Source organism: Lepidochelys kempii, chromosome 3, assembly GCF_965140285.1.
Source record: "Lepidochelys kempii isolate rLepKem1 chromosome 3, rLepKem1.hap1, whole genome shotgun sequence".
NCBI classification, from domain to species: Eukaryota; Metazoa; Chordata; order Testudines; family Cheloniidae; genus Lepidochelys; species Lepidochelys kempii.
The window spans coordinates 120,035,360-120,056,246 of record NC_136382.1 but is presented as its reverse complement, the minus strand read 5'-3'; the positions used below and the strand labels follow the sequence as shown (position 1 = coordinate 120,056,246).

Sequence of the window (20,887 nt, the reverse complement as noted above, 5' to 3'; positions counted from 1 at the left end):
TGATAAAATTTATTTTTCAGGAGGGGGAGGGAAAACAAAAGTGTATGCTTGAGTGGGTGGGTGGGCAAGGAGGGGCCATGGCTTTGAAATGCAGATGACAGTGAAGAAACATTACGAAATACCAATGACAAAAGCATATAGGTTAGTACCAGCGAAGATGTACTGATACCTCGTCAGTGGAATCAACCCACACTAGTTTCAGAGTAGCAGCTGTGTTAGTCTGTATTCGCAAAAAAGAAAAGGAGTACTTGTGGCACCTTAGAGACTAACAAATTTATTTGAGCATAAGCTTTCATCTCTAAGGTGTCACAAGTACTCCTTTTCTTTTTGCAAACCCACACTAGGTTGCTCAATCACCATACATGAAAGGCAACATTGAAATGTAGAATAATTTGCTAGCATCATCGGGAAAAGATAGTACTCAGCATCTCCTATCCACGTTATCATTATTCAAGGTTATATTTAGCTGTGAACCTAAAGGGAAAAGAAACCCAGCATTCAGTTCTCTATTGGCCTGATTTGGAGCTATGCTGCTCGGAACTTCTGAAAATTGTAGCCACATGTGTTTATCCATTAATTTACTGGCTACTGTCACCAAATTAGCAAATTTTTGCTGCTAAATGGTTCACCTCACTGGCCACCTATTCATTTCCCATTGGGATCTAAAGCCCCGTGAATTGTAGTGGCATTACTTACATCGTATCAAACTCTGAAAAAGAAAAGAAAGATGCAAATCTAATTCATGAATATTAACAGCATCACCACATAGCATTTACTTAGCTTTTTCAACTACATACCTCTAAGCATTTGACAAAATGGGATATGTCTCTTTATCCCAGTGTTTTAGATAAGGAAAAACGAGAAGCAGAATTAAGACTCAGACTTTCAAAAGTGGTCTCAAATTTTGGTGCTCAGCTATAGACTCAGAAGTCCTGAATTTCAGGTCAGAGCACCCACAACTCCATGGGAGCAGCAGGTGCTTAACAAGTCCAAAGGGCAGGGCTGAGATTTCTAAAGCTGGAGACCCAAATTAGAGGCTACTTTTGAAAATATGGCCATAAAGAGACATACCCAAGGTAACATAACAAGACACTAACCCACAGAAACAAATCACTTATCTCCTTTGCTCCGGATCATATATGGGTGTATTTAGCTAAATTCATTGTCCTTTGACTTTATAATCCTATTGGGGTATTGCAATATGGACTTGTCTACATGGTGCAGCAATGCGTACTACAGGGATGTGATTTCTAAAGCACGCTAATGTGTTGCACTTTAATTGGTCTGCATAGATACTCCTGGTGTGTACTGAAGGTTCCCTAAACCTAATGCTGTTTAAAACAGTATTATGTTAAAGCGCACTAGGGACCATTTAGTGCGCACCAGCAAGATCTACATGAACCAATGGCTGTGCAACGTATTATTAGTGTATATTATCCTACCATGTAGACCTGCATAAAGCACCATGTGAACAATGGTCTTTTTTTTTTTTAAACATGTGCCTAAATTTAGTGGAATGGCTGCAGGATTTAGCCACTAATTTTTCTCTCACAATGATCTCCCAAAATATTTTTATTACACACCTTTCATCCATGTGCTTTGAGGCTTCTACTCTTTTATTTTCTAGTTTAAGAATAAACTAAATCATCTGTAGACAACTGCAACCTGTATTAGATAAACACAACATAATGCTCAGTGACAGAGAACATGGGACTGCTGAGAAGCTGACCAAGTCAAACGGTTTGTAATCACATTGAAGCTATGCTCTCTTAGTGACCCCTGGCTACCTTACTGACAAGGTGGATTTAAACTGCAGTTCTAAAGACAGCTGCTTGTCCTATGAAATATAATGTGTCAGCACTAGGAGGAGATACATTTCTTCGCACAAGTGGAGCGTGCGATGGGATGAAGAGGGATTCTGTAGTCCGAACAGTAATGTCCTGAGCACAGCTGGACACAAGACAACCCAGCAAGCTCAGCTGGGCCTAACAAGCCTTCTCTGCCCTGTCCCAACCTCTGGCTTGGGTTCTCAACCCTGACTTTGGCTTACTCTTCAGCTTGGTGTTCCTGATCTTGACTTCTGATTTTTTTGGCTTGGCACCTGAATCCTGGCTCTACCATTACCATTGCTCCGAACTGCCACTTCAACCACCAGGCAAGATCCTGCTCCACCCACTTTCAAGTGAACTGGTTTGTTGGAAAAACCAACTTGTCTTGTACAGTATGGGAATGCAAGGAGTCAGTCAAGCTGAACAGAATGCCAAGAGGCTAGTTTAGTCTGGTTTGACTTGAAACCAAAATTAGGAGTGACTCATATGACTTGCTCACTGTGTACCTTCTATTTTTGTGTATGTTTATAAATAGCATTATTAAAAAGGCAGAATGCCCTGTGAACTCCAATTCCAGAATGAATTACTTGAAAGCAGGTGCGAATCTGTTCTTGGTGCAGTAACAGCCATAAGGTCACCAATGTGTGGCACTAAAAATACAAACGAAGGGAAACAGACATGGAATTTTTCATACTTCCCTATGTGCAATTGTGGAAGAACTGATCCAATTTCCCCCGACATATTACTACCACAGAAAGAATCCAGGATCCTCAACTTCCTCCGCCACTTTAATCTTGCACTGTGATTCTCACACTTCCCTCCACCAAGATTTTATGATGGCTCAGTCGCATTTTTGCATCACTTTTGAGCACTGCCTAGCTCTACTGAGATTACTGTGCTGGCAACTAACTAAAATCCTGATCACTTAATACCAGCACTTCAAAGTTCAGGATTTTCAGAGTAAATGTCTTTTGTCTCCCAGCACACTGAACACAACAGAGCAGGGTGCAGCAACATGGCAAGGGAGAGCAATGCAAGACAGCAGATCCTGAAAAGGGATTTCCAGAGGGGCAGGTTTTCCATAGCGTTCTTGCCCAACAGCCTGGAGCTATTTAATTTTTACCAATAATAAAATAATATTTATAATAATATAATTATCAGCCTTGGGATTGCTGCATTCAGACATTCTCTTGCTAGTGACACGGTGCACATGTCAATACAAATCCCCAGCAGGCTCTTCCTGCATCTTTTGCTCAAAAGACACCAGAAACTGACTGAGGTCAGAGGAACAGTTTGACAGTTTCAGTGCATCTGCTATCATCATTACACAGAGACACACCTACCTACAGCTGTAGATGAGAGAAGCTGGGTAGCTCTCCCATAACATACGAAATGTAACCCCATATACTTCAGGATTCACTGCATTTATGTATTTATTATTAATATTTATCTTATATTAGTAGCTAGCGGGCCAATAAAAATGTATACTCCACCATTCTACATAGGAAGAGAGTCCATGCTGCAAAAGGTTCATAGTTTAAGAGAAAGGCATTATTTTCTTTTAACCTCCCCCGAACATCCTTGGTATGTCAACCCCGACAACAAAGTATACGACCCTTCCTTCTTTCTCTCTGCTGTACGACTCGCACATTGCCTGTGTCAGGTCAGAAGGAAACTTGATCATTCTTTCACTTTTTTCCATTCTGCCCACTAGGAACAAGGGACTCTTCACCCTGTTTTGATTTCCATGGTCTCAATCTACATCACACACATTTTCTTCCTGTTCTTCAGTGAAGGTAATGATGCAAAGCATTAGTTTCTCTGGCCAACAGACTGATCCTATCAACGAAAGCTTGTTTTCTGGCTCTTGAAATACTCATGATCACTCAAAAACGGTGTTCAAAATGACATCTCCCTTTCTCCTGAGGAGGCCAAGCTTTGTGATTGTCCTAGAAAAGCAATCAATGAAGCGCTGTATTCTTAGTATTCCATCAATAAAGATAATATCTCTCCATTAAAAGCAGAAGTTAATTTGTGTTTCCCATTAAATCCAGTTCAGAGGCAGCAGGTTCCTAAGCTAGACAGATTCCTATACTGCAAATCTGTTTCAAATCTGTTTCAACAGAACTATAATTCCAATAGAGGGAATCATCTTTTCTAAATAACTAAAGGGACTAAGCCAAAACTGGAAGTGAGACAGTAATCAAATCAAAGTATCTTTGAGATTTTTGAAAATTCAGAGCCACTATCAGAGAATCAATCACCCCTTCTCTGACCAATATACCCTTGCTCTCACAATTTAAAAATGGTTACTTTCAAAGGAGGGAAGGACTGTTTATTCCTGAGGTCTGTGGCTGATCTCTAATGGCATGAACAGCATACAGCAGTCCATTTGATGGATGAGTAACAAAAAACAGTCTCCCTAAATCATTGGTTCCATGTTCCTGTGTGGGATCTACAGCCTGCTGACACCCAGGACTCCAAAATGATGGATTTGCTATTCAGTAAAACAAAATTCCAGATAAAAATGTATTCCCCTCACTCCAGTACACAAATAATTTTGTTCAATGTGAAGTTTCTGCTGTCCTTACACATTTTTATCTGCAATTTGAGATGATTTACAATATATATCTTTATAAAAATCACAAAAGAGACGCTTCCTGCCTCTCTTTAGTTTAACAAGTATACTAGCTAAATTATACTCTACCCCTCTGAAAAATTTCTTACTTCAAGAAAAACTTGTATATGGTTCTGCTCCCAAATGCAAAACATGAGCAAAGAAAGTTCACTTGAAGGGGGAAACAAAGAAAAAAAAATGCCAGCGGGAAGTAAATGACTGTTTTTGGTGGAGGGAGGAGGGGCAAGGGTCTTTAAAGAAAAATCCATCAACCTTGGTTTAGCAGCTCAGCTAGAAAGCCCAATTACAAGTATCATTAATATCTTTCCTTTGATCCCAAAGTCACTTAGAAACTTTGTATACACAGAAATCACTTCACCAAAACACTGAAATGCAGCCAACTTTGAGGTGGAGTGCAGCAGATGTTTAACAGTTCACAGGAACACCACACAACTGTTTAGGCCAAGAAGCAAATACCATATCATCCAATTGAAACTGTAGGGGGATTTTTTTGGAAGCAGAATGCAGTCTCCCTGACTGAAATTTATTGCTTGGGTATCCAAGCAGTACTAATAGAAGGCAAGGTGGGGCTCATTTTGACTAGATTTGTTAAGGTTCCTCTAGGAAATCAAAAGCCTGGGAGTCTTTGAAGGGGCAGGGGACAAAACACTTTGAGTTTTTAGAGTTGTGGATATGCTGAAATTCAATAAGACTAGCTACTTTGCATCTTTCCTCTTACACAATAATTGTATATTCATGTTATATTGGCTTGAAAAGATTAGATTTTTATCAGTAAATGTCGGTAAACATCGATCTCACTGCTCACGCACAAATCGATGAAAAAATATTCCAACGATGATAATAGATTACTGATAATAATTACAGATGGGTAAAGTAAGGAAAATGCTGCTTGAGAACTCGGAGTTTGATGTAAAGCTATTTACTTTGTATATTTTCAGGTGATGTTGACAATTTGTGTGTTAACCATTATAAAGCTTTAACCTTTTGTACCTGCCTATGACTGACCCCCCACAATTTCCCACAACTGTGAAAATTTAAATAGATTAAAATAGGAAAAAATACTTTTGTGTAACTGAAAATTTAAATCAAGAAAAAATTAAAAAATGCTTAAAAATAAACATGGATATTATCCATTGAAACGATAAAAAAAGAAAAATTGAATTCTGCCAGAGAGAAGACTGGGCAGAAGGATGCTTTCATAATAGGATCCTATTTCAAAGGCAATAGATGAAATGCCCCCAGCGCTGGCTCCAATTACAGCTACTAGTTGCTGTCTTAGCTTAGTTTACTTTGGGGATTTCACAGCTGCCAGCCTTACATCTAAAAATGGCCTGGTTTGAATAAGCATAGAACCTTGAATGAGTACTTAACCTCCCTGAACTCCACAACACTTCCCAGTAGAGAAAAACAGCACCTCCAAGTTCAGGGGGAAGACAGGACACAATAGGAAACCCTGCACCTCACCCCAGGAATAATAAAAAGAGGTTTTATTGCAGCACTTTAAACCTTTGTGCGATGAAAGCACTGCATGTCACAAGTGAGCTTTTAAAAATCATGATTATAATTGTAAACCCAAATTCCACGATCAAAAGGGTTAAACCGGCAGACCAATGGAGTTACAATGTTCCTCTCTTTGAATATCTGATACCATTATGGCAAAACTCCCTGTATCTAGGACTTACAATGTTCAGAAGATTATATATTTTTTGTGAAGTGTATTCCTCTTCCTCCCCTTCCCATTTTTTCCCTTTTTGACATTTTAATGCATCATGTCCATTACTGTATTTCCTCACCAGTGGCTTCTAGTCCATCAGTAGTATTGTATTATCCAGGCGGTAGAGAAAATAATATGGAAAAAGTGCTTTGCTGGCACCCAACAACGCGAAATATGAATTATAAATACACCACACTGGAGAAATGCTGATGGAAGGTTTGTGTGCATCAAATATATATGCGGAGATATACACATACTGTGTACTAAATAAATACAGGAGAAGAAGTTACTCACCTTGTGCAGTAACGATGGTTCTTCAAGATGTGTCCCCCTATGGGTGCTCCACTGTAGGTATGTCTGCGTCTCTGTGCTGCTGATCGGAGAACTTTCTAAGCAGTGTCCATTCAGCCCGTATATGCTCTGCTCCTCGCCTGTCACGAGGCTAGCCAGCATGTGTGGGTGAACCCTCTTTGGTTCCTTCTCTACTGCAGAGTCATTGACAAGAACTCCAAAGTAGAGGGGAGGTGGGCGGCTTGTGGAGCACCCATTGGGGGATGCATCTCAAAGAACCATTGTTACTGCACAAGGTAAGTGGCTCCCGAGCAGCGCCCACCACTGGAGGCTGGGATATTGGCATCGAGTCTGTTACAGATGACAGTACAGTGGCATCGAAACTGATGTCTGCAGCCAAGTCTCCCAGGACAGTACAGTGTGCTGCAAAGGTATGTGCAGATGCCCATGGAGCCGCCCTGCAGATTTCTGATACAGGGATGCCCTTGGAGAAGGCGATGGAAGTGGAGACTGATCTTGTAGAGTGCTTGCATATTGAAGATGGGGATGCTACATTACGCATCTGGTAACAGAGCTGATACAGTTTGAGACCCATTTCAAGAGTCACTGAGCTGAAATCACTGTACCTTTTGACCTATCTGCAATGAAGAGGAAGTCTCAGAGATTTTCTCAAAGCTCCTGTCCCGTCTAAATACAAGTTCAAGGCTCTCCTCACATCCAGCGTATGAAGGATGGCATCCCTTCCTATCCTGATGACGTTTGGGATAAAAGATTGGAAGCTGAATAAGCTGATCTATATGGAATGCGGAAGTCACCTTGGGAGTGAATTTCAAATGTGGTCTAAGAGTGACTTTGTTGGGGAAGAACACAGTGAAGGGGGATGCGCCATCAGAGCCACTATCTCCCCTATCTTTCTTGCTGAGGTGATGGCAATCAGGAACACCATCTTCATGGAAAGGTGTGTTAAAGAACAAGTGGCCATGGCCTCACATGGCAATCTAGTCCATCCTTTTAACATTAGGTTAAGATCCCACTGAGGAGTGGGAAGTCTGGGTCGAGGAAAGAAGTTCACTATGCCCTTGAGGAGCCTCTTCACAGTCGGATGGGAGAAGATTGAGTATCCTTCTACTGACTAGTGGAAGGTTGCAACTGCTGCTAGGTGAGCCTTTAACGAGCTAATAGAGAGACCCGATTTCTTGAGAGTCAACAGGTAGTCCAGGTACTGTATTCGGGGTGACGCCTGTAAGCTGACACCAGATTTGAAATCTTTTCCCCTTTTCTAGAGTAGCCCCTTTTCTACAGTGTCATAGCACCTCCTTTACCTCCTCAGAGCAAGATGTCTCTATGCGCTGGAACCATGAAGAAGCCAGGCTCCGAGTCACAGAATCCGCAGGTTGGGATGGAGAGCGAGTCTCTTGTTCTGCAACAGCAGGTAGGGAGTGAAAGGAACAGTCATCGGTGGACATAGTGCCTGTTGTGACAGGTAAGGGTACCACGTCTGTCTGGGCCAGGTGGGAGCAATCAGTATGATGTTTGCTTTTTCTCTTTTCAGGGAATGGGGGAAAGGCGTAAAGAAGACTCTGGTCCCATGGAAGGAGGAGAGTGTCTCGCGTGGAGTATTGCCCGATCCCCACTCTGGGGCAGTAAATGGACATTTCTTATTCTAGTAAGTAGTGAACAGGTCTATTGTTGGTATCCACCATTGTAGGAAAATGTCACGGAGGACAACCAAATCTATTTTGCATTTGTGGTCATGTGGGAATTTGCGGCTTAGACTGTCCGCTATCATGTTGCATACTCCCAGTAGGTAGGTTGCTGATATGATGTCATTGTGGGAAATGCACCAGTTCCACAGCTTTAGTGCTTCCATGCAAACGGAAGGTGATCTGACTTCTCCTTGTCAGTTTATGTAATACACGCAGGCCACATTATCTATCATGACATTTGTGTGCGTGTTTGGATCAACAGGAGGAAAAGGGCACACACATTTTTGACTGCTCTGAGTTCGAGCAGGTTGATGTGAAGGTATGTCTTGGATGGAGACCATCTGCCCTGCACTGTGAGATCACTGAGATGCGTGCTTGTAGTGGGGTGGCTGCCCCACTCCAAGGTAAAAGGGATTAAGAGCAGCTGAGGGAGGCTGGTGAGGTAGTTGGCCCCAGATGTGGCTGGCTTCATCAGGCCACAGCTGGCCCTGATAAAAAGGCTGTGGGGCCAGGAGACAGAGGAGACTCACTCTAGCCCTGGAGTGGGAAGGGCTAGCTGCCTGGGAGCAAGGTATCTGAAGCAGAGCAGTGCTGGGGAAGGGCAAAGGGAGCTGGGGGGCTCCAGCCTGGTAAACTCCCAGGCTGCAGGCCTTGTTGAAGGCCTACGAAAGGTACTGGGGCTGCAGAGGGGAAGTCCAGGGATAGGCAAAGGCAGCAGGCCCTACCCCCTTGCCAATGATGAGTGGCCATTATAGACTGCAGCCTGCCCCAGGGAAAGGGGGCTAGATGATGACTGGCAGTAGACACTGAGGCAAGGCGGGCTTAGAGGGTTGGGGGTTCCCCTGGGAGGGGAGACCCAGAGTGTGGGGGTACTGCTGGGGCAGAACCCCGAGATAAATGGCACCGGGGTCCGGGAGGGACACGGGGCCTGAGGCAGGCGAGACACCGGCCAGCAGAAGGCACCGCGGCGGTGAGTCTGCGATCTGCTACTGTGCTCCATCCTATGAGGAATGCATAGGTGGTCAGGAGTAATGAAGGGGAAGGCTGAACAAATGGGATTCCCATAGAGACGTCATCTGCGTTCTTCCACCAGTACAAGGATTGTTTGATCTGGTGGGCATCGATAGTAGTTTGCTTATTTTGTCTCTGTTCGGCCTGTAAACCGAACCAAACCATACCACACTTGGAAGGATCTCATGCAGAGTCTGGCATGAGCTATAACTGATGTGTCCGCTGCCATATGCCCCAGAAGCTGGTGGCAGTGTCTGGCAGACATCTGAGGGCTGGACTGCACCGTCTCTAACAGTGTGGCGAGCCTGAGAGATCTGTGATGTGGGAGGAGCCCCTTCGCCTGGATGGAGTCGAGGTAGACTCTTATGAATTCCAGCCTCTGTTTTGGTGTTAACATCGATTTTTGTGCGTTGATTTCTAGGGCCCAGATACAGGAACAGGTTCAGTGTGATCTGAATGATTCTCTGGGCTTTTGTGAAGGAACATGCCCTGAGAAGGCAGTCATCCAGGTAAGGATAAATCATGATGCCTTGAGAGTGTAAGAGGGACGCCACTACCTGAGAGGACCTTGGAGAATATCCTGGGGACTGATGAAAGCAAAAAAGGGAGTACTCTGTACTGGTAGTGGTCTTGGCCTAGTGTGAACCTGAGGTAACATCTGTGACTTGGTAAAAACGAAATGTGGAAGTACACATCTTGGAGGTCGAGTGTTGAGAACCAATCTCTTTTCTCTAATGCTGGAATAACTGTTGACAAAGTGACCATTGTGAACTTCAGCACCTGGATAAATTTGTTGAGCGCTCTTGACGTGTAGTATGGATCTTCTTTGATATCAAAAAGTAGTGACAGCAGAAGCCTTTGTCTTTTAGATGTGTCAGCACTGGCTCTATGGCTTCTATGCTGAGGAGATGGTTTATCTCCTGATGTAGCAGGCTTTCGTGAGAAGGATCCCTGAAGAGGGATAGGGAAGGGTGTTTGTCCCTTGCACACAGTAGTGTGACCAGGGACAGCTGCTGGTGAGCCTGGTGCCTGCTGCAGTGGGCAGGGCTGGGGTCGCTACAGCCATGCTGGAGGAGCTGCCTAGGCTGGGCACTGGCTCCTGCATGTGGTGGCCCGACATGCTGCTGCTTTTGCCACTGCGGTTCCTGTCCTGGTTGCTGGTCATGGCCCTGCTGGTCTTGCTTGTTGTTGCTAGAGCCCCGCAGCTCTGCGGATATCCACTTTATATTTGTGGATACCCGCATCCATGGATATAAATTGTGTATCCACGTAGGGCTCTACAGGCATGCCCAACCAGGCCAAATAAGCTCCTCAGATAAAATGGGGGAGAAGAAAAACAGAAACCTCTGACAGCTAGCTAACTAATTCCATACTAACAACAACTTTAACTAGAAACACCTAAACTAACTAACCAACTACAAACCACGCTGAGGAACATAAGAGGCAGACACGCCAGAACTCCATCTCAGACCGAGGTGGTTAGAGAAGGAACTGAAGGTGGTTTGCCTGCCCAGCCCTATATACCATTACAGAGAAGGATGAAGCTGTACAGAGTGCAAGCGCGCCCCAAGCAGACATTGCTAACAGAAAATCTCCAATCCAGGGCTCGAGAGGTGTATGTGTACCTGAAATGAAGCACCCATAGGGACACTACTCAAAGAAGAAACATGGCTTGTAGTGATAGTCTCAAAGAGCTCAATCAATTTAGCTTAAAAAAGAAGGCTAAAAGATTAAGTTGATTGCAGTCTATAAGAACCTACATGGGGAACAAATATTTAACAGTGGGCTATTCAATCTAGCAGAGAAAGATATAACACGATCCAATGGCTGGAAGTTGAAGCTAGACAAATTCAGACTGGAAATAAGGCACAAATATTTAGCAGTGAGAGTAATTAACCACTGGAACAACCAACGGTCCTTGTGGACTCTCCAACAGTGGCAATTTTAAAATCATGATTGCATGTTTTTCGAAAAAAATCTGCTCTAGGAATTATTTTAGGGAAGTTTTACGGCCTGTGGTATACAGGAGGTGAGATGAGATGATCACAATTGTCCCTTCTGACCTTGGAATCTATGGAAGTTCTAGTCTGACAAATGATTCTAAGAATAGCATTTTGTGGTTCCATGTTTATTGTGTCTCAATGATTTCCAAATCAAAATTGCACCTTTTACAAGTAAAATTAAGCACAGGCTTGTTGTGACTGCCAGCCCTGAAAACTCAGCCTGGGACCTGAGATTTCATCTGGGCCCTTTCCTTCTTCTGCATCATCAGCAAAGAGCCTGCAGGCAATATTAAGCCATCTGTTATACCTGTGTAACTCCACTGTGTCCAATTCATGCTGCTGGTGACCCCTAGGCAGCTTTGGAGTAGAACCACATTTTAAAGCGTGTAGAGGGCATATCAACCCAATGTAAGACCACGTATTGCCCTACTGCTGTGGCACTTCTGGTCTCTGTTGGGATGATCAAAGAAACCATATCACTTTAGTTTCCTATGTAACTCTTAAAATAAACCATCTGCCTTATGTCCTGTGGACACCAGCTGGGGTGATGGAAAGGAGGAAATTAACCAGCTCTCTCTTAGTATATGTATAAACAGCAGTTTTTAAATGACCAGAGGTTATAAATAGCTCCCAAATGATCAATTCAATAAATGATTATCATTTTAAAAAATTCCTCTAAATGCAAATAATTGAACCTCTTGCTCGATCCGAATAGTCTGAACAAAAAAATCGTATCATGAATTTATAAGTTAACACATTTCCCAACAAGGCAGATTTACTCAGAATGACATAGTTGACAACAGGGATACTCTGAAAGTGCTTCTGACACTTGTCAAAACCCTGCACTAATTTTGGGTGCCAAACTTCAAACAAGTGGGGTTCAATTTGTGAGTGCTGAGTACCTACTTCTCCAGCAGAAGTCAATGGGAGTCATGGGTACTGAGCACCTGTGATAATCCGTCCGTAGGTATCTCAAGTTGGGCACCCACAAATTGAGGAACACAAATTTAGCAGACACATGAAAATTTATTTGTTGCCTTTTTACACTCTCGCATGTGCATCCAGTTGAGAAAGTCTAAAGATGTAAGTTCATTTTTATAGTGAGTTAATTGAATCCATCTATAACAACTGCACAGATCTGCACACACCTGAACATACTCCACACTAGCAGGTCTTTTAACATTGTAACTTGAGAAAGAGATGTAACTCTTCAGAGCACTCTCTTCCTCAAAGGCATTCAGCACTCCCAGCTCCCCAATCCTTTGGAGCCTGATCCAAAGCCCATTGAGGTCAATGGTAGTCTTTCCATTGATTTCACCGAGCATGTAATCATATTCTTAATGCAGAATTCCTATCATGATAGTAACCTGTTTTCTGAAGCCAACCGAGATATAAAAGGAAGATATTTCTTTGTAATCCCTCCCTATTACTTTCCTGAAGGCAGGGGGAATAACTGTATATAGTACTAGAGAGTTATTTTGTAAGTTGTTATGTAGGCCAAACAGAAACATTCTGGGCTAGGTGGATTCCTAAAACCATGACTGCTGCTAGTGAGAAAGGGCTTGGACAGATCTCTCCTTCCTTTAACTCCAGCACCTCAGTTTTCATTCAGGAAACACTAGGCTGAGTAAATGACAGGGACTGACACATCATAAGGTTTCATTTCATAGGAAAAGTAAGCATTCTGTAGGCTGCAGGACATAATCCAAGGATAATACAGGGCAGGTTGCAAGGTCAGGTCAAACGCTCATGCAAACTGTGTGACACACACCTAGAACATTCCTCAACCATCTCTTTCTCTTTTAATCTTTCTTTACCGTTTTTTTTAATTAAAAAGGTGGTGCTCTGTAGTGAGGAAGAGGACTAGGTATAACTCCCTGAGCACCTCACATCGTGATCATCCAGCTCTGGTTAGGTAACACTGATTTTCTGCCCCAGTGGAAGTGATTTTACTCTGATGCATGCCATTTAAATTCATTTTACACAGCTGCTTAATGTGGCTTGGCAAGCCACAACCAAACTAGCTTTCTATATCTAAATGGGACTCCTGAGTTCATAAAGGACAGATCCTGTGGATTAGCACTAGATAAATGTCTCTCCCCAATTGATATGTTACTACTGATTTAGGAGCTGACCTTGAAGGCTACCACAACCTACCTATACAGACTGCTGGATAACTACAACCTGCTCATTTTGTTTCCTTTTAACTCTACATACAAGAATATCTTTCACAATTATAAAGATCAAATAATCCCTGAACCCCACAAATCTACCCTACAAACTCAAGACATACATGGAAACAGGCTGCACAGTGTTCATGTATTCTGGCATATCCCAGGGTACATCTTTCCAATTCCAGCAAATGGCAGGGGAGTGAGGAGCGGAGGCAAGTTTTGCTATTTTGCAGCTTCTACCATTTCAATAAAGAGAACCGATACTGATTCTTATAGTAGCTTCTCAACCTTCTTTTCTGGAGTTTCTCAACCTCTTGTGTGTGGGGGGCTATATAAACAATATACAGCTCATGGAAACCTGAAACTGAAACTTGCTGATGACTGGGAAGAAGACACTGGCAACATGGGTCTCGAGACTTCCTATTGGTCAGTAATAAAGATAATGTCACAGAGGGAATTCCATGACACCTGAAACTAAGATGAAGCCTGGCACTGTGGAAGGTCAAAGGCTGTGCTGGAAGTAGGTTTGTACATATTTTCTGCCCTTTCCCTCACCCTCGATGCTGTGATTTGTAACAATGCTGCAGAAATGACAGCATGAAGAATTCTGATGGAAAAACATTAGGCATGTTTCAAGCTGACACTTGGACACTGCAGCATGGACACTGCAGCATGTTTAAAACTTCTCGGTAGTGAGGGACTAGCAGATATCTTTCAAACACACACTCTCTCAGTCATGACGTAATGGAACCTTTTGTAAGTCCCATTAATGAATCTTGTCATCACTTTTAAAATAAGTCTCCTGTCAAAAAGGGGCTGTTGTATTATGTGAGAGTAGCTCCCTGAAGTGGTAGTAATGCCAACAATTACAACATCACAGTCATGAAAGCAACGTTCCTAAACAAAACAACAACAACAATGGGGGAGAAATGATGCCTGGAGTGTGTGGTGGTGGGGTGGGGTGGTTTTCATTCTTTTTCAGTGATGAAGTTCTTCATTTCCCTCTCAGGCATGAAGGAAACAGAGCCATGCCAAAAGCCATGCAGGGTGTGTGTGTGTGAGTGACATGCAGATTTTCATCATATTGTCACAGTAGAGTTAGTAAAAACAAAAATAAAAGAACCAAAACCCCCTCTATGATGCAAATATTTGTAATTCTTTCACTTGATTTTTGTATTCCTTCAGTAGCCAGATGGCATGTTCATAAACATTAAAAAAAAACTGCTAAGGTCCCACAGCAAGTCCAGTTTACATTGCTACCTACCCGTACTGGTCAGGCTGGTGCATCATGGGAGCCTGAGCGCTGCCATAGTTGGGGTGCTGTGAAGAAAACATGGGGCGTCCGCCAGCCCCAGACTGGCTGGGATAAGCAGGCGACCTAATGTATGGTGGCCTAAAGCAGAACAAAAGAACAGCTTCTTTGGATTTGTTCTGTATCACAAGTATGAATCACCCTGTCAACTACATTCCTTCCATATATAAGTATGGAGGGCCTGCAGAATTAAGGCCAAAAGCAATAATGCTGTCTCCCATACACTTAACCTGGGATCAAGGAGAGAAATGTCATGCTTCCAACCCTTCGGAATAAGAAAGGGTTGATAGGTTTCACCCAATTTGTAGCTTGTAAATGTTCCTTTTGCGGTAAAGACTTGACAACTGCATAGTCCTCCCTACAGGTGTTGGATCACTCGAATTGGCAACGTGATGAAAAGGCTTTGGAATGGTGCATTTTTGACCAGGCAAAGCTAGAAACTGAAAGCAAGTCTACCAAACTGATTCGGGAGGGAGGAGTTAGGTAGGAGCAGGAATTAATTATCTTAGTTTTTAATCAAACACCAGGCACTATATTCAAAGTATAAGGCAAATCACCACCATATACTTTCCATTTATTACAATCAATTATTTTCCTTTTAATTAAAAAAAAAACAAACAAACATGATTTTTTCTTTGTCTACCCACTTGTACTATTACAAAGAAAATGGTCCTGTAGTTGCAATATTGGCTAATTTATTCCTTCTAGCCTGACCTATCAGATTATATCCTAAACCAGACAGACAGAACCAGACTTTGTAATTCTTACTCAATAGGTCCGTGAAAACAATCAAGCCAACCAGAGCCTGCTGGTCCACAGACCTCTGCAAGGGTCTAGGCTATTTTGCTGAAAGGGAATGTGATTTATTTTACTAAAAGGGAATGTGAAAACAATGCATTTATTATCGTTTTAAAAGTTTTACTAACACTTAACAGTAGGAGCCACCTGCACTCAAAAAGCACCAAACAAGAAAGCAACATGTATCTAAACGCATTATCTTCCTATTTCCTTTTGACATTGTGTCTTAGAATTACCTGCACCTCCAACTGCCAAATACCGCTGTAGAATGTATACTAGAATTTTATAAAGACCTATACATGCATCTGTGCCTTCGTTTGTGCGCTTACGTGCGCTTAATATACACATGCATAAAAACCTTCATACACATAAGAGGGGAATGAGCTTGTCGTAACCTCAGATATAACGAACCTCCTTTTTTGTGGTGAAACAGAATAAAAGTATCAGTCGCTATTTGTTTCAATTCAGTGAAACATGCACATTCCTTATATGAAGATGTTCTGAGAAAAAAACGACTTCACTATAGGCACTTAGGCAACTTAAAAATACCCGAGGGCTAATCTGTGGCTTTGCCACAAGCCATGAACAAGTAGCAGTGTGTAGCCGCGCTGTAGTCCTTCAGGAGCAGACAAGAAACCAGATTGCGACTCAGAGTCACAGTCTAGTAGTCCCCAGTTCTCCCCTTGCAGGTGGGTGGAAGTAATTTCCTACAGTTTATACTTGGTACAGCTTGCTTCTCGTTCCATGTCAGCTCACCTCTACTGGCCAGTGTGTTAGGGAGGAGACAAGGCTCCACCCCACTCCCCATCCCTGCCTGCATGCCTGCTTGGGAGTGAGAGTAATGGCCTCATAGAAATGGCTCTCCCCTAGTGCTGTTACCGACAATATGGATAGGAAGCACAGGAAAGTAAGGAGAGCCTTGTGCCCCATTACTCCCCAGCACAGGCACACAGCCAGGGACACAATCTGGCCCTAAGCTAGCTACAGGGTTCCAATTCAAATATTAAAATTCTCCATTTTAAGTTGTAAGAGCTTGTTTTTGGCTCTTGATGTCACCATAGCCCTGTGGGATTTCCTGTTCTAACAGCCTATAGTGCCAGGAATCATATTGTAAATGGCAAGTCCTCTCCTTGTAAGGCTGGTTCACACAACATATAGCTGTACTGTGCTTTCCCTTACATTTAAAGATTGTTCTTTCACATTCTTTGTTACCCCTATACGTATAGGACATATCACTAGAGCATACATAGATCAACACACACATCTACGTAACTGTTACTTTAGAAGCTTCTGAAATAATACCAAGTTTCTACTTGTTTAAAATCCTTTCACTTGGATTCATACCTGCTCTGAGCGGAGTTTGCAGCAGCCTGCATCACTGCAGCAGCTGCCTCCTGTGCCTTACGGTTCACAGTTGGCATGGGTGGGCCCATCCCAGGGCCTCCCTGCAGAGACATGCCAGGAGAATTGGGGGTCATACTGCCCATGTTTCCAGGAAATGGTCTGCTTTGCATCCCAGCTGATGGCATCCGTCCTAGGGGCATGGTACCACATGGCTGGCTTGGCCCCTGTCCATGCATCTGACTATTGGCATTTATACCCATGCCGGGTCCTGGGCCACTGTAACTTGTGTTAGTCACCCCACTGTATGTTGGCGGTCTGGAGTAGTTTCCTAAACAAAACAACAAACACAGAGAAAAACATAAAACTTTTCATCTGATGTTTCCATTTAGCAAGTTGCCTGCTGGAAAATTCTTTAGGTAGTCAAATAATGTGAGCAACACCGGACATGAGTCAGAATTTCTATTAACCCCTAGAACACTGGTATTTTCCAGACTGATAGCCATATAAATGCACAGGGTAATATGAATATAGAAACAGACTCATCTAAAGGATTAACAACTGATGTTCAAAAATGTTTTGTGCACTGAAGAGATGCCTAGGGTTAAAGAAACTCATATAAATTCTTTTCTTATATAAATTCCTTTTATTTTTGCTCATTTTATATCCTCAGAGTTTTCATCCTTCTGTAATTCCAGCATCAAAATTTTCTCATTGGAGCCCTGCTCCTAAAGGTTCTGCTCCTAACCATAGTTTGAATTTACAATACAGATGTGCCTGTGGTGACAGGTGATGCTAGGACTTTAGGAATCTTTCCTTTCCCTTTCAGAAGTCCCTTTTTACCCTAGTAGAGCTCTGTGTCCACAAAGTTTCTTTTTGCTTCCCAAACAGTGTTTCAATTTTCTGGAACTTTCTCCCCCTGTTGGTCCATATTCTAGCTGCTGCATGCATAAACACGAGTGCAGGCTCAGAACTCTCCCCCGCCTCCCCGTTTGTGTTTCTCTATGATGCAGAGTATTCCTTGTGGTCCTGTGGACTGTATTCAGTATATGAAAGGTGGGGTTTGACTCCCAGACTGTAAAACACTGAAAGATTAATAGTTGCCCACCAAAAATATATAAGTGTAAACATACTAAATATACCAAGTATCCACTGTACTGGACAGGGCAGCTCAAACACATGATTACACCAAAGCACCAACACCTCTGCTTTCATTTGGAGTCTTTCATGGCTACAAAAGGGACAGTAATACTTAGTATTTAACCCAACACTTTACATACTCAGATTACTTTACAAACATTTCCTAAAGAATCCTGAACATTACCCAAGTCAACGCGTTTTACCTTTTTCTTCAAATTTAAGTACTAACTTTTCTGGAACACAATCTTACTTAAAAACAACAACAACAACAAAATCAACCAACCAACAAACAGCATAAGAAAGGAAAAGAGAGGAAGGGAGATTTGACTGAGAAGATGTTTAAAGAAATATATAAAACCGCACATTTCCCTGGATTGCTCAAGTGCTTTGCAATTTCTTTTCCCATCACACCCAACTTAGTAGAAATACAGCTCAATTCCCCCCCATGGGATAACACAGAGTGGAATGCTCTGACTCTTCCTCAATATTCCCACGCTTATTTAAATGGTACAGCCAGTGAGGTCTTCCTCTGAAATGAAGAAATAAGACATCTCTCTTCTCACCCCTCAAGATACCAGAAAGAAAAACGGATAGAATACAAGGAGTCCTCCATCCCCTTCTGTTTATATTGAAAAGAAATATATTAATCCATCATCTGACTGTATGTGTAATTAATTCATATATTCATGCCATTTTACTGTGCATAGTTCTCTTCCCTCCTCCTTCCCCCCAACCCCAGCCACTTTTAACTGACTCATTCAGTTACAAGCTCTCTGCAGTGGAAACATATGTGACCTATGCTTTCGAAGGAAATGAAATAACATGTTACTCTTGTTTTAGAAACCCAGTATCTATGTGTGGTTGTTTTACAGAAGGATCCCCACAATGTGGTTTAGCAGAGATGAAAGTGTCCAGATTTAGCTGTACTCTAAACACCGTGCCCTGTTATTCCCTATCCTCTTCTAGTCATAGCCATTGTCAACTGACCATTTCTATTCTTGAAGAGGGCCTGTTATTGATGTCTCTTCCAGCCAAACCTCTTCAATCCAAACATATTTCCACCAAATGAGTGCTTGTTAGAGCTTTCCATAGCTCTGCTTACCTTTGAACTAGTAACACACAGCTCAGCTGTTGCTCTGGTCTTAAGACTGCTTGGTAGATAGATTTATGCAACAGGGTTGAGTGAACACATATACACACACACAGTACAACATATTTTTTATATCTATCTATCTATATTACATTCACACTGTACGTAAGGTACTTTCCAATGAGGAGCAAATTCAGCCCTTATGTAAGCAGGTATTACTCCCACAGACGTCAATGACAGTTACTGTCATTCCAGTTTATGCCAGGGTTGAATTTTGCCCTGAATTCCTAATTTTTTTCTGTCTTCAATCAACATGGGTCTATAAAATATAATTCAGCAGCACACATGGAGGAGAAGACACTGATGGCATTATTATTTTGAGACTATTTTGTATCAGAGACAGAATATTTCTAATTTTCCTTTTTTTCCCTTTGGCTTACAGACACCGAGCACCACACACAAAAACAGAGGAATCTTCTCCATAAACACATGTTGGCTCAGTTAAAATCATTCTAATCATTCATCTCCAGGGATTCAAGTCCAAGAGTATAGGGAAATGATATCCTTTCAGAAAGGAAAACATGTTTCAATGTTTTTTCCACAGGTTTTTATTTTTTTGCTAAACGTTTCCTCAATACCTCAAGTACCAGCTATTCTTCCACCTTTCCCAAACCACAAAAAAGGAAAAATAAAAGCCAAACAAAATAGAAGAGAAAAATGCAGGACTGAGAAGTGCAATCTTATTTCCATGTTTCTCTAATAGATTAGTAATTTGCTGGCAGTGGCTTTGACAGAAAACAGATGGATGCAGCATTAAACACAAAGAATGCAGCAGATGCTGGGCCAGCCCACATCAGCTGGACGTGTCAGGCAGCCAAGTCCAAGAGCCCACACTTTTCAAGTGGGTACAAGCCTGGCACAGCAGCTCTGGAATACTAGCGAGCAACCCCTCCCCTCTGCATCCAGTGGATTTTCAATTCCAGCTCACCCAAGCTAATTAGAATGGAATCCAGAAGTTTGGAGTCTCAAATGGAGGAGGAAGCAATCAAAGTTACTTGTAAAATGATAATTGGAGTTAAAAAAAGGGAAGACAGACAATAAAAACACTGAAGACACTGACAACCTGCCAAAGGCTGAAACTTCTGTCCCATTCTCACCACTCTGCTCAGGCATTGCTGTGCATGAACTACAGTATGTAACTGCACTTAGGGGTCTCATACCTTGCAATTTCTAGGCAATTACAGAGGAGGGAAGTTTCAGAACTGACTGTAAGTTTCCTTGCTTTATGGGTATAGGTCAGATTCACAGTATTAAAAATAATATCCCTACAAATGTTTTTAAAATTGTCTACACTTCCATTTAACCATCAAACTGCAGTGGTGCCTTTTTTCATTGGATAAAAATAGATTTCAGGAATTTTAAGGAAAGGCCCATATTTAAATGAATGAGTTATTAACAAGGCTATGATGTTAAATCCCATTACAAGCATTTCTGATTAGGGGACGCTATCAAGTGGCGGAGGCCTCATGTTTAGGAGCCAACCCTGCAAACACTTGTTTGTAGAACTGGAGCTTTAGTTTTTACTTTAAAAAGAAATTTTAAAACATAAGATTAATAGGTACTAATGTTATATTTTTAAAATTAAATGAAGAGTGTTTTTTGTTTGTCTCTTTGTATTTTAAGATTTTGGGTGGGATTTCAATAGCATTCAGTATTGGCCTAATACACTAAAGCGGTGGTGGGCAACCTGCAGCCCACCAGAGTAATCCACTGGTGGGCTGCGAGACACTTCACTGATGTTGACCGTCCGCAGGCACAGCCCCCCGCAGCTCCCAGTGGC

General features: G+C 42.3%; 1 protein-coding gene across 16 annotated transcripts in view; it reads right to left on the bottom strand.

The window, feature by feature from the left end:
• The window catches only part of ARID1B (AT-rich interaction domain 1B), a 405,620-nt gene that overhangs the window by 64,283 nt on the left and 320,450 nt on the right, over positions 1-20,887 (bottom strand). For 10 of the 16 annotated variants that reach the window (XM_073337738.2, XM_073337743.2, XM_073337748.2 and 7 more), the window contains 2 exons: positions 16,821-17,148; positions 14,631-14,759 (listed from right to left, as the gene is read on the bottom strand). The exons of 1 other annotated variant lie outside the window; for it this stretch is intronic. In XM_073337738.2, the coding sequence (XP_073193839.1) occupies positions 14,631-14,759; positions 16,821-17,148 (457 nt within the window). The remainder of the gene's footprint in view (positions 1-14,630; positions 14,760-16,820; positions 17,149-20,887) is intronic. 5 more of the 16 variants (XM_073337742.2, XM_073337746.2, XM_073337747.2 and 2 more) reach the window with 1 other exon arrangement.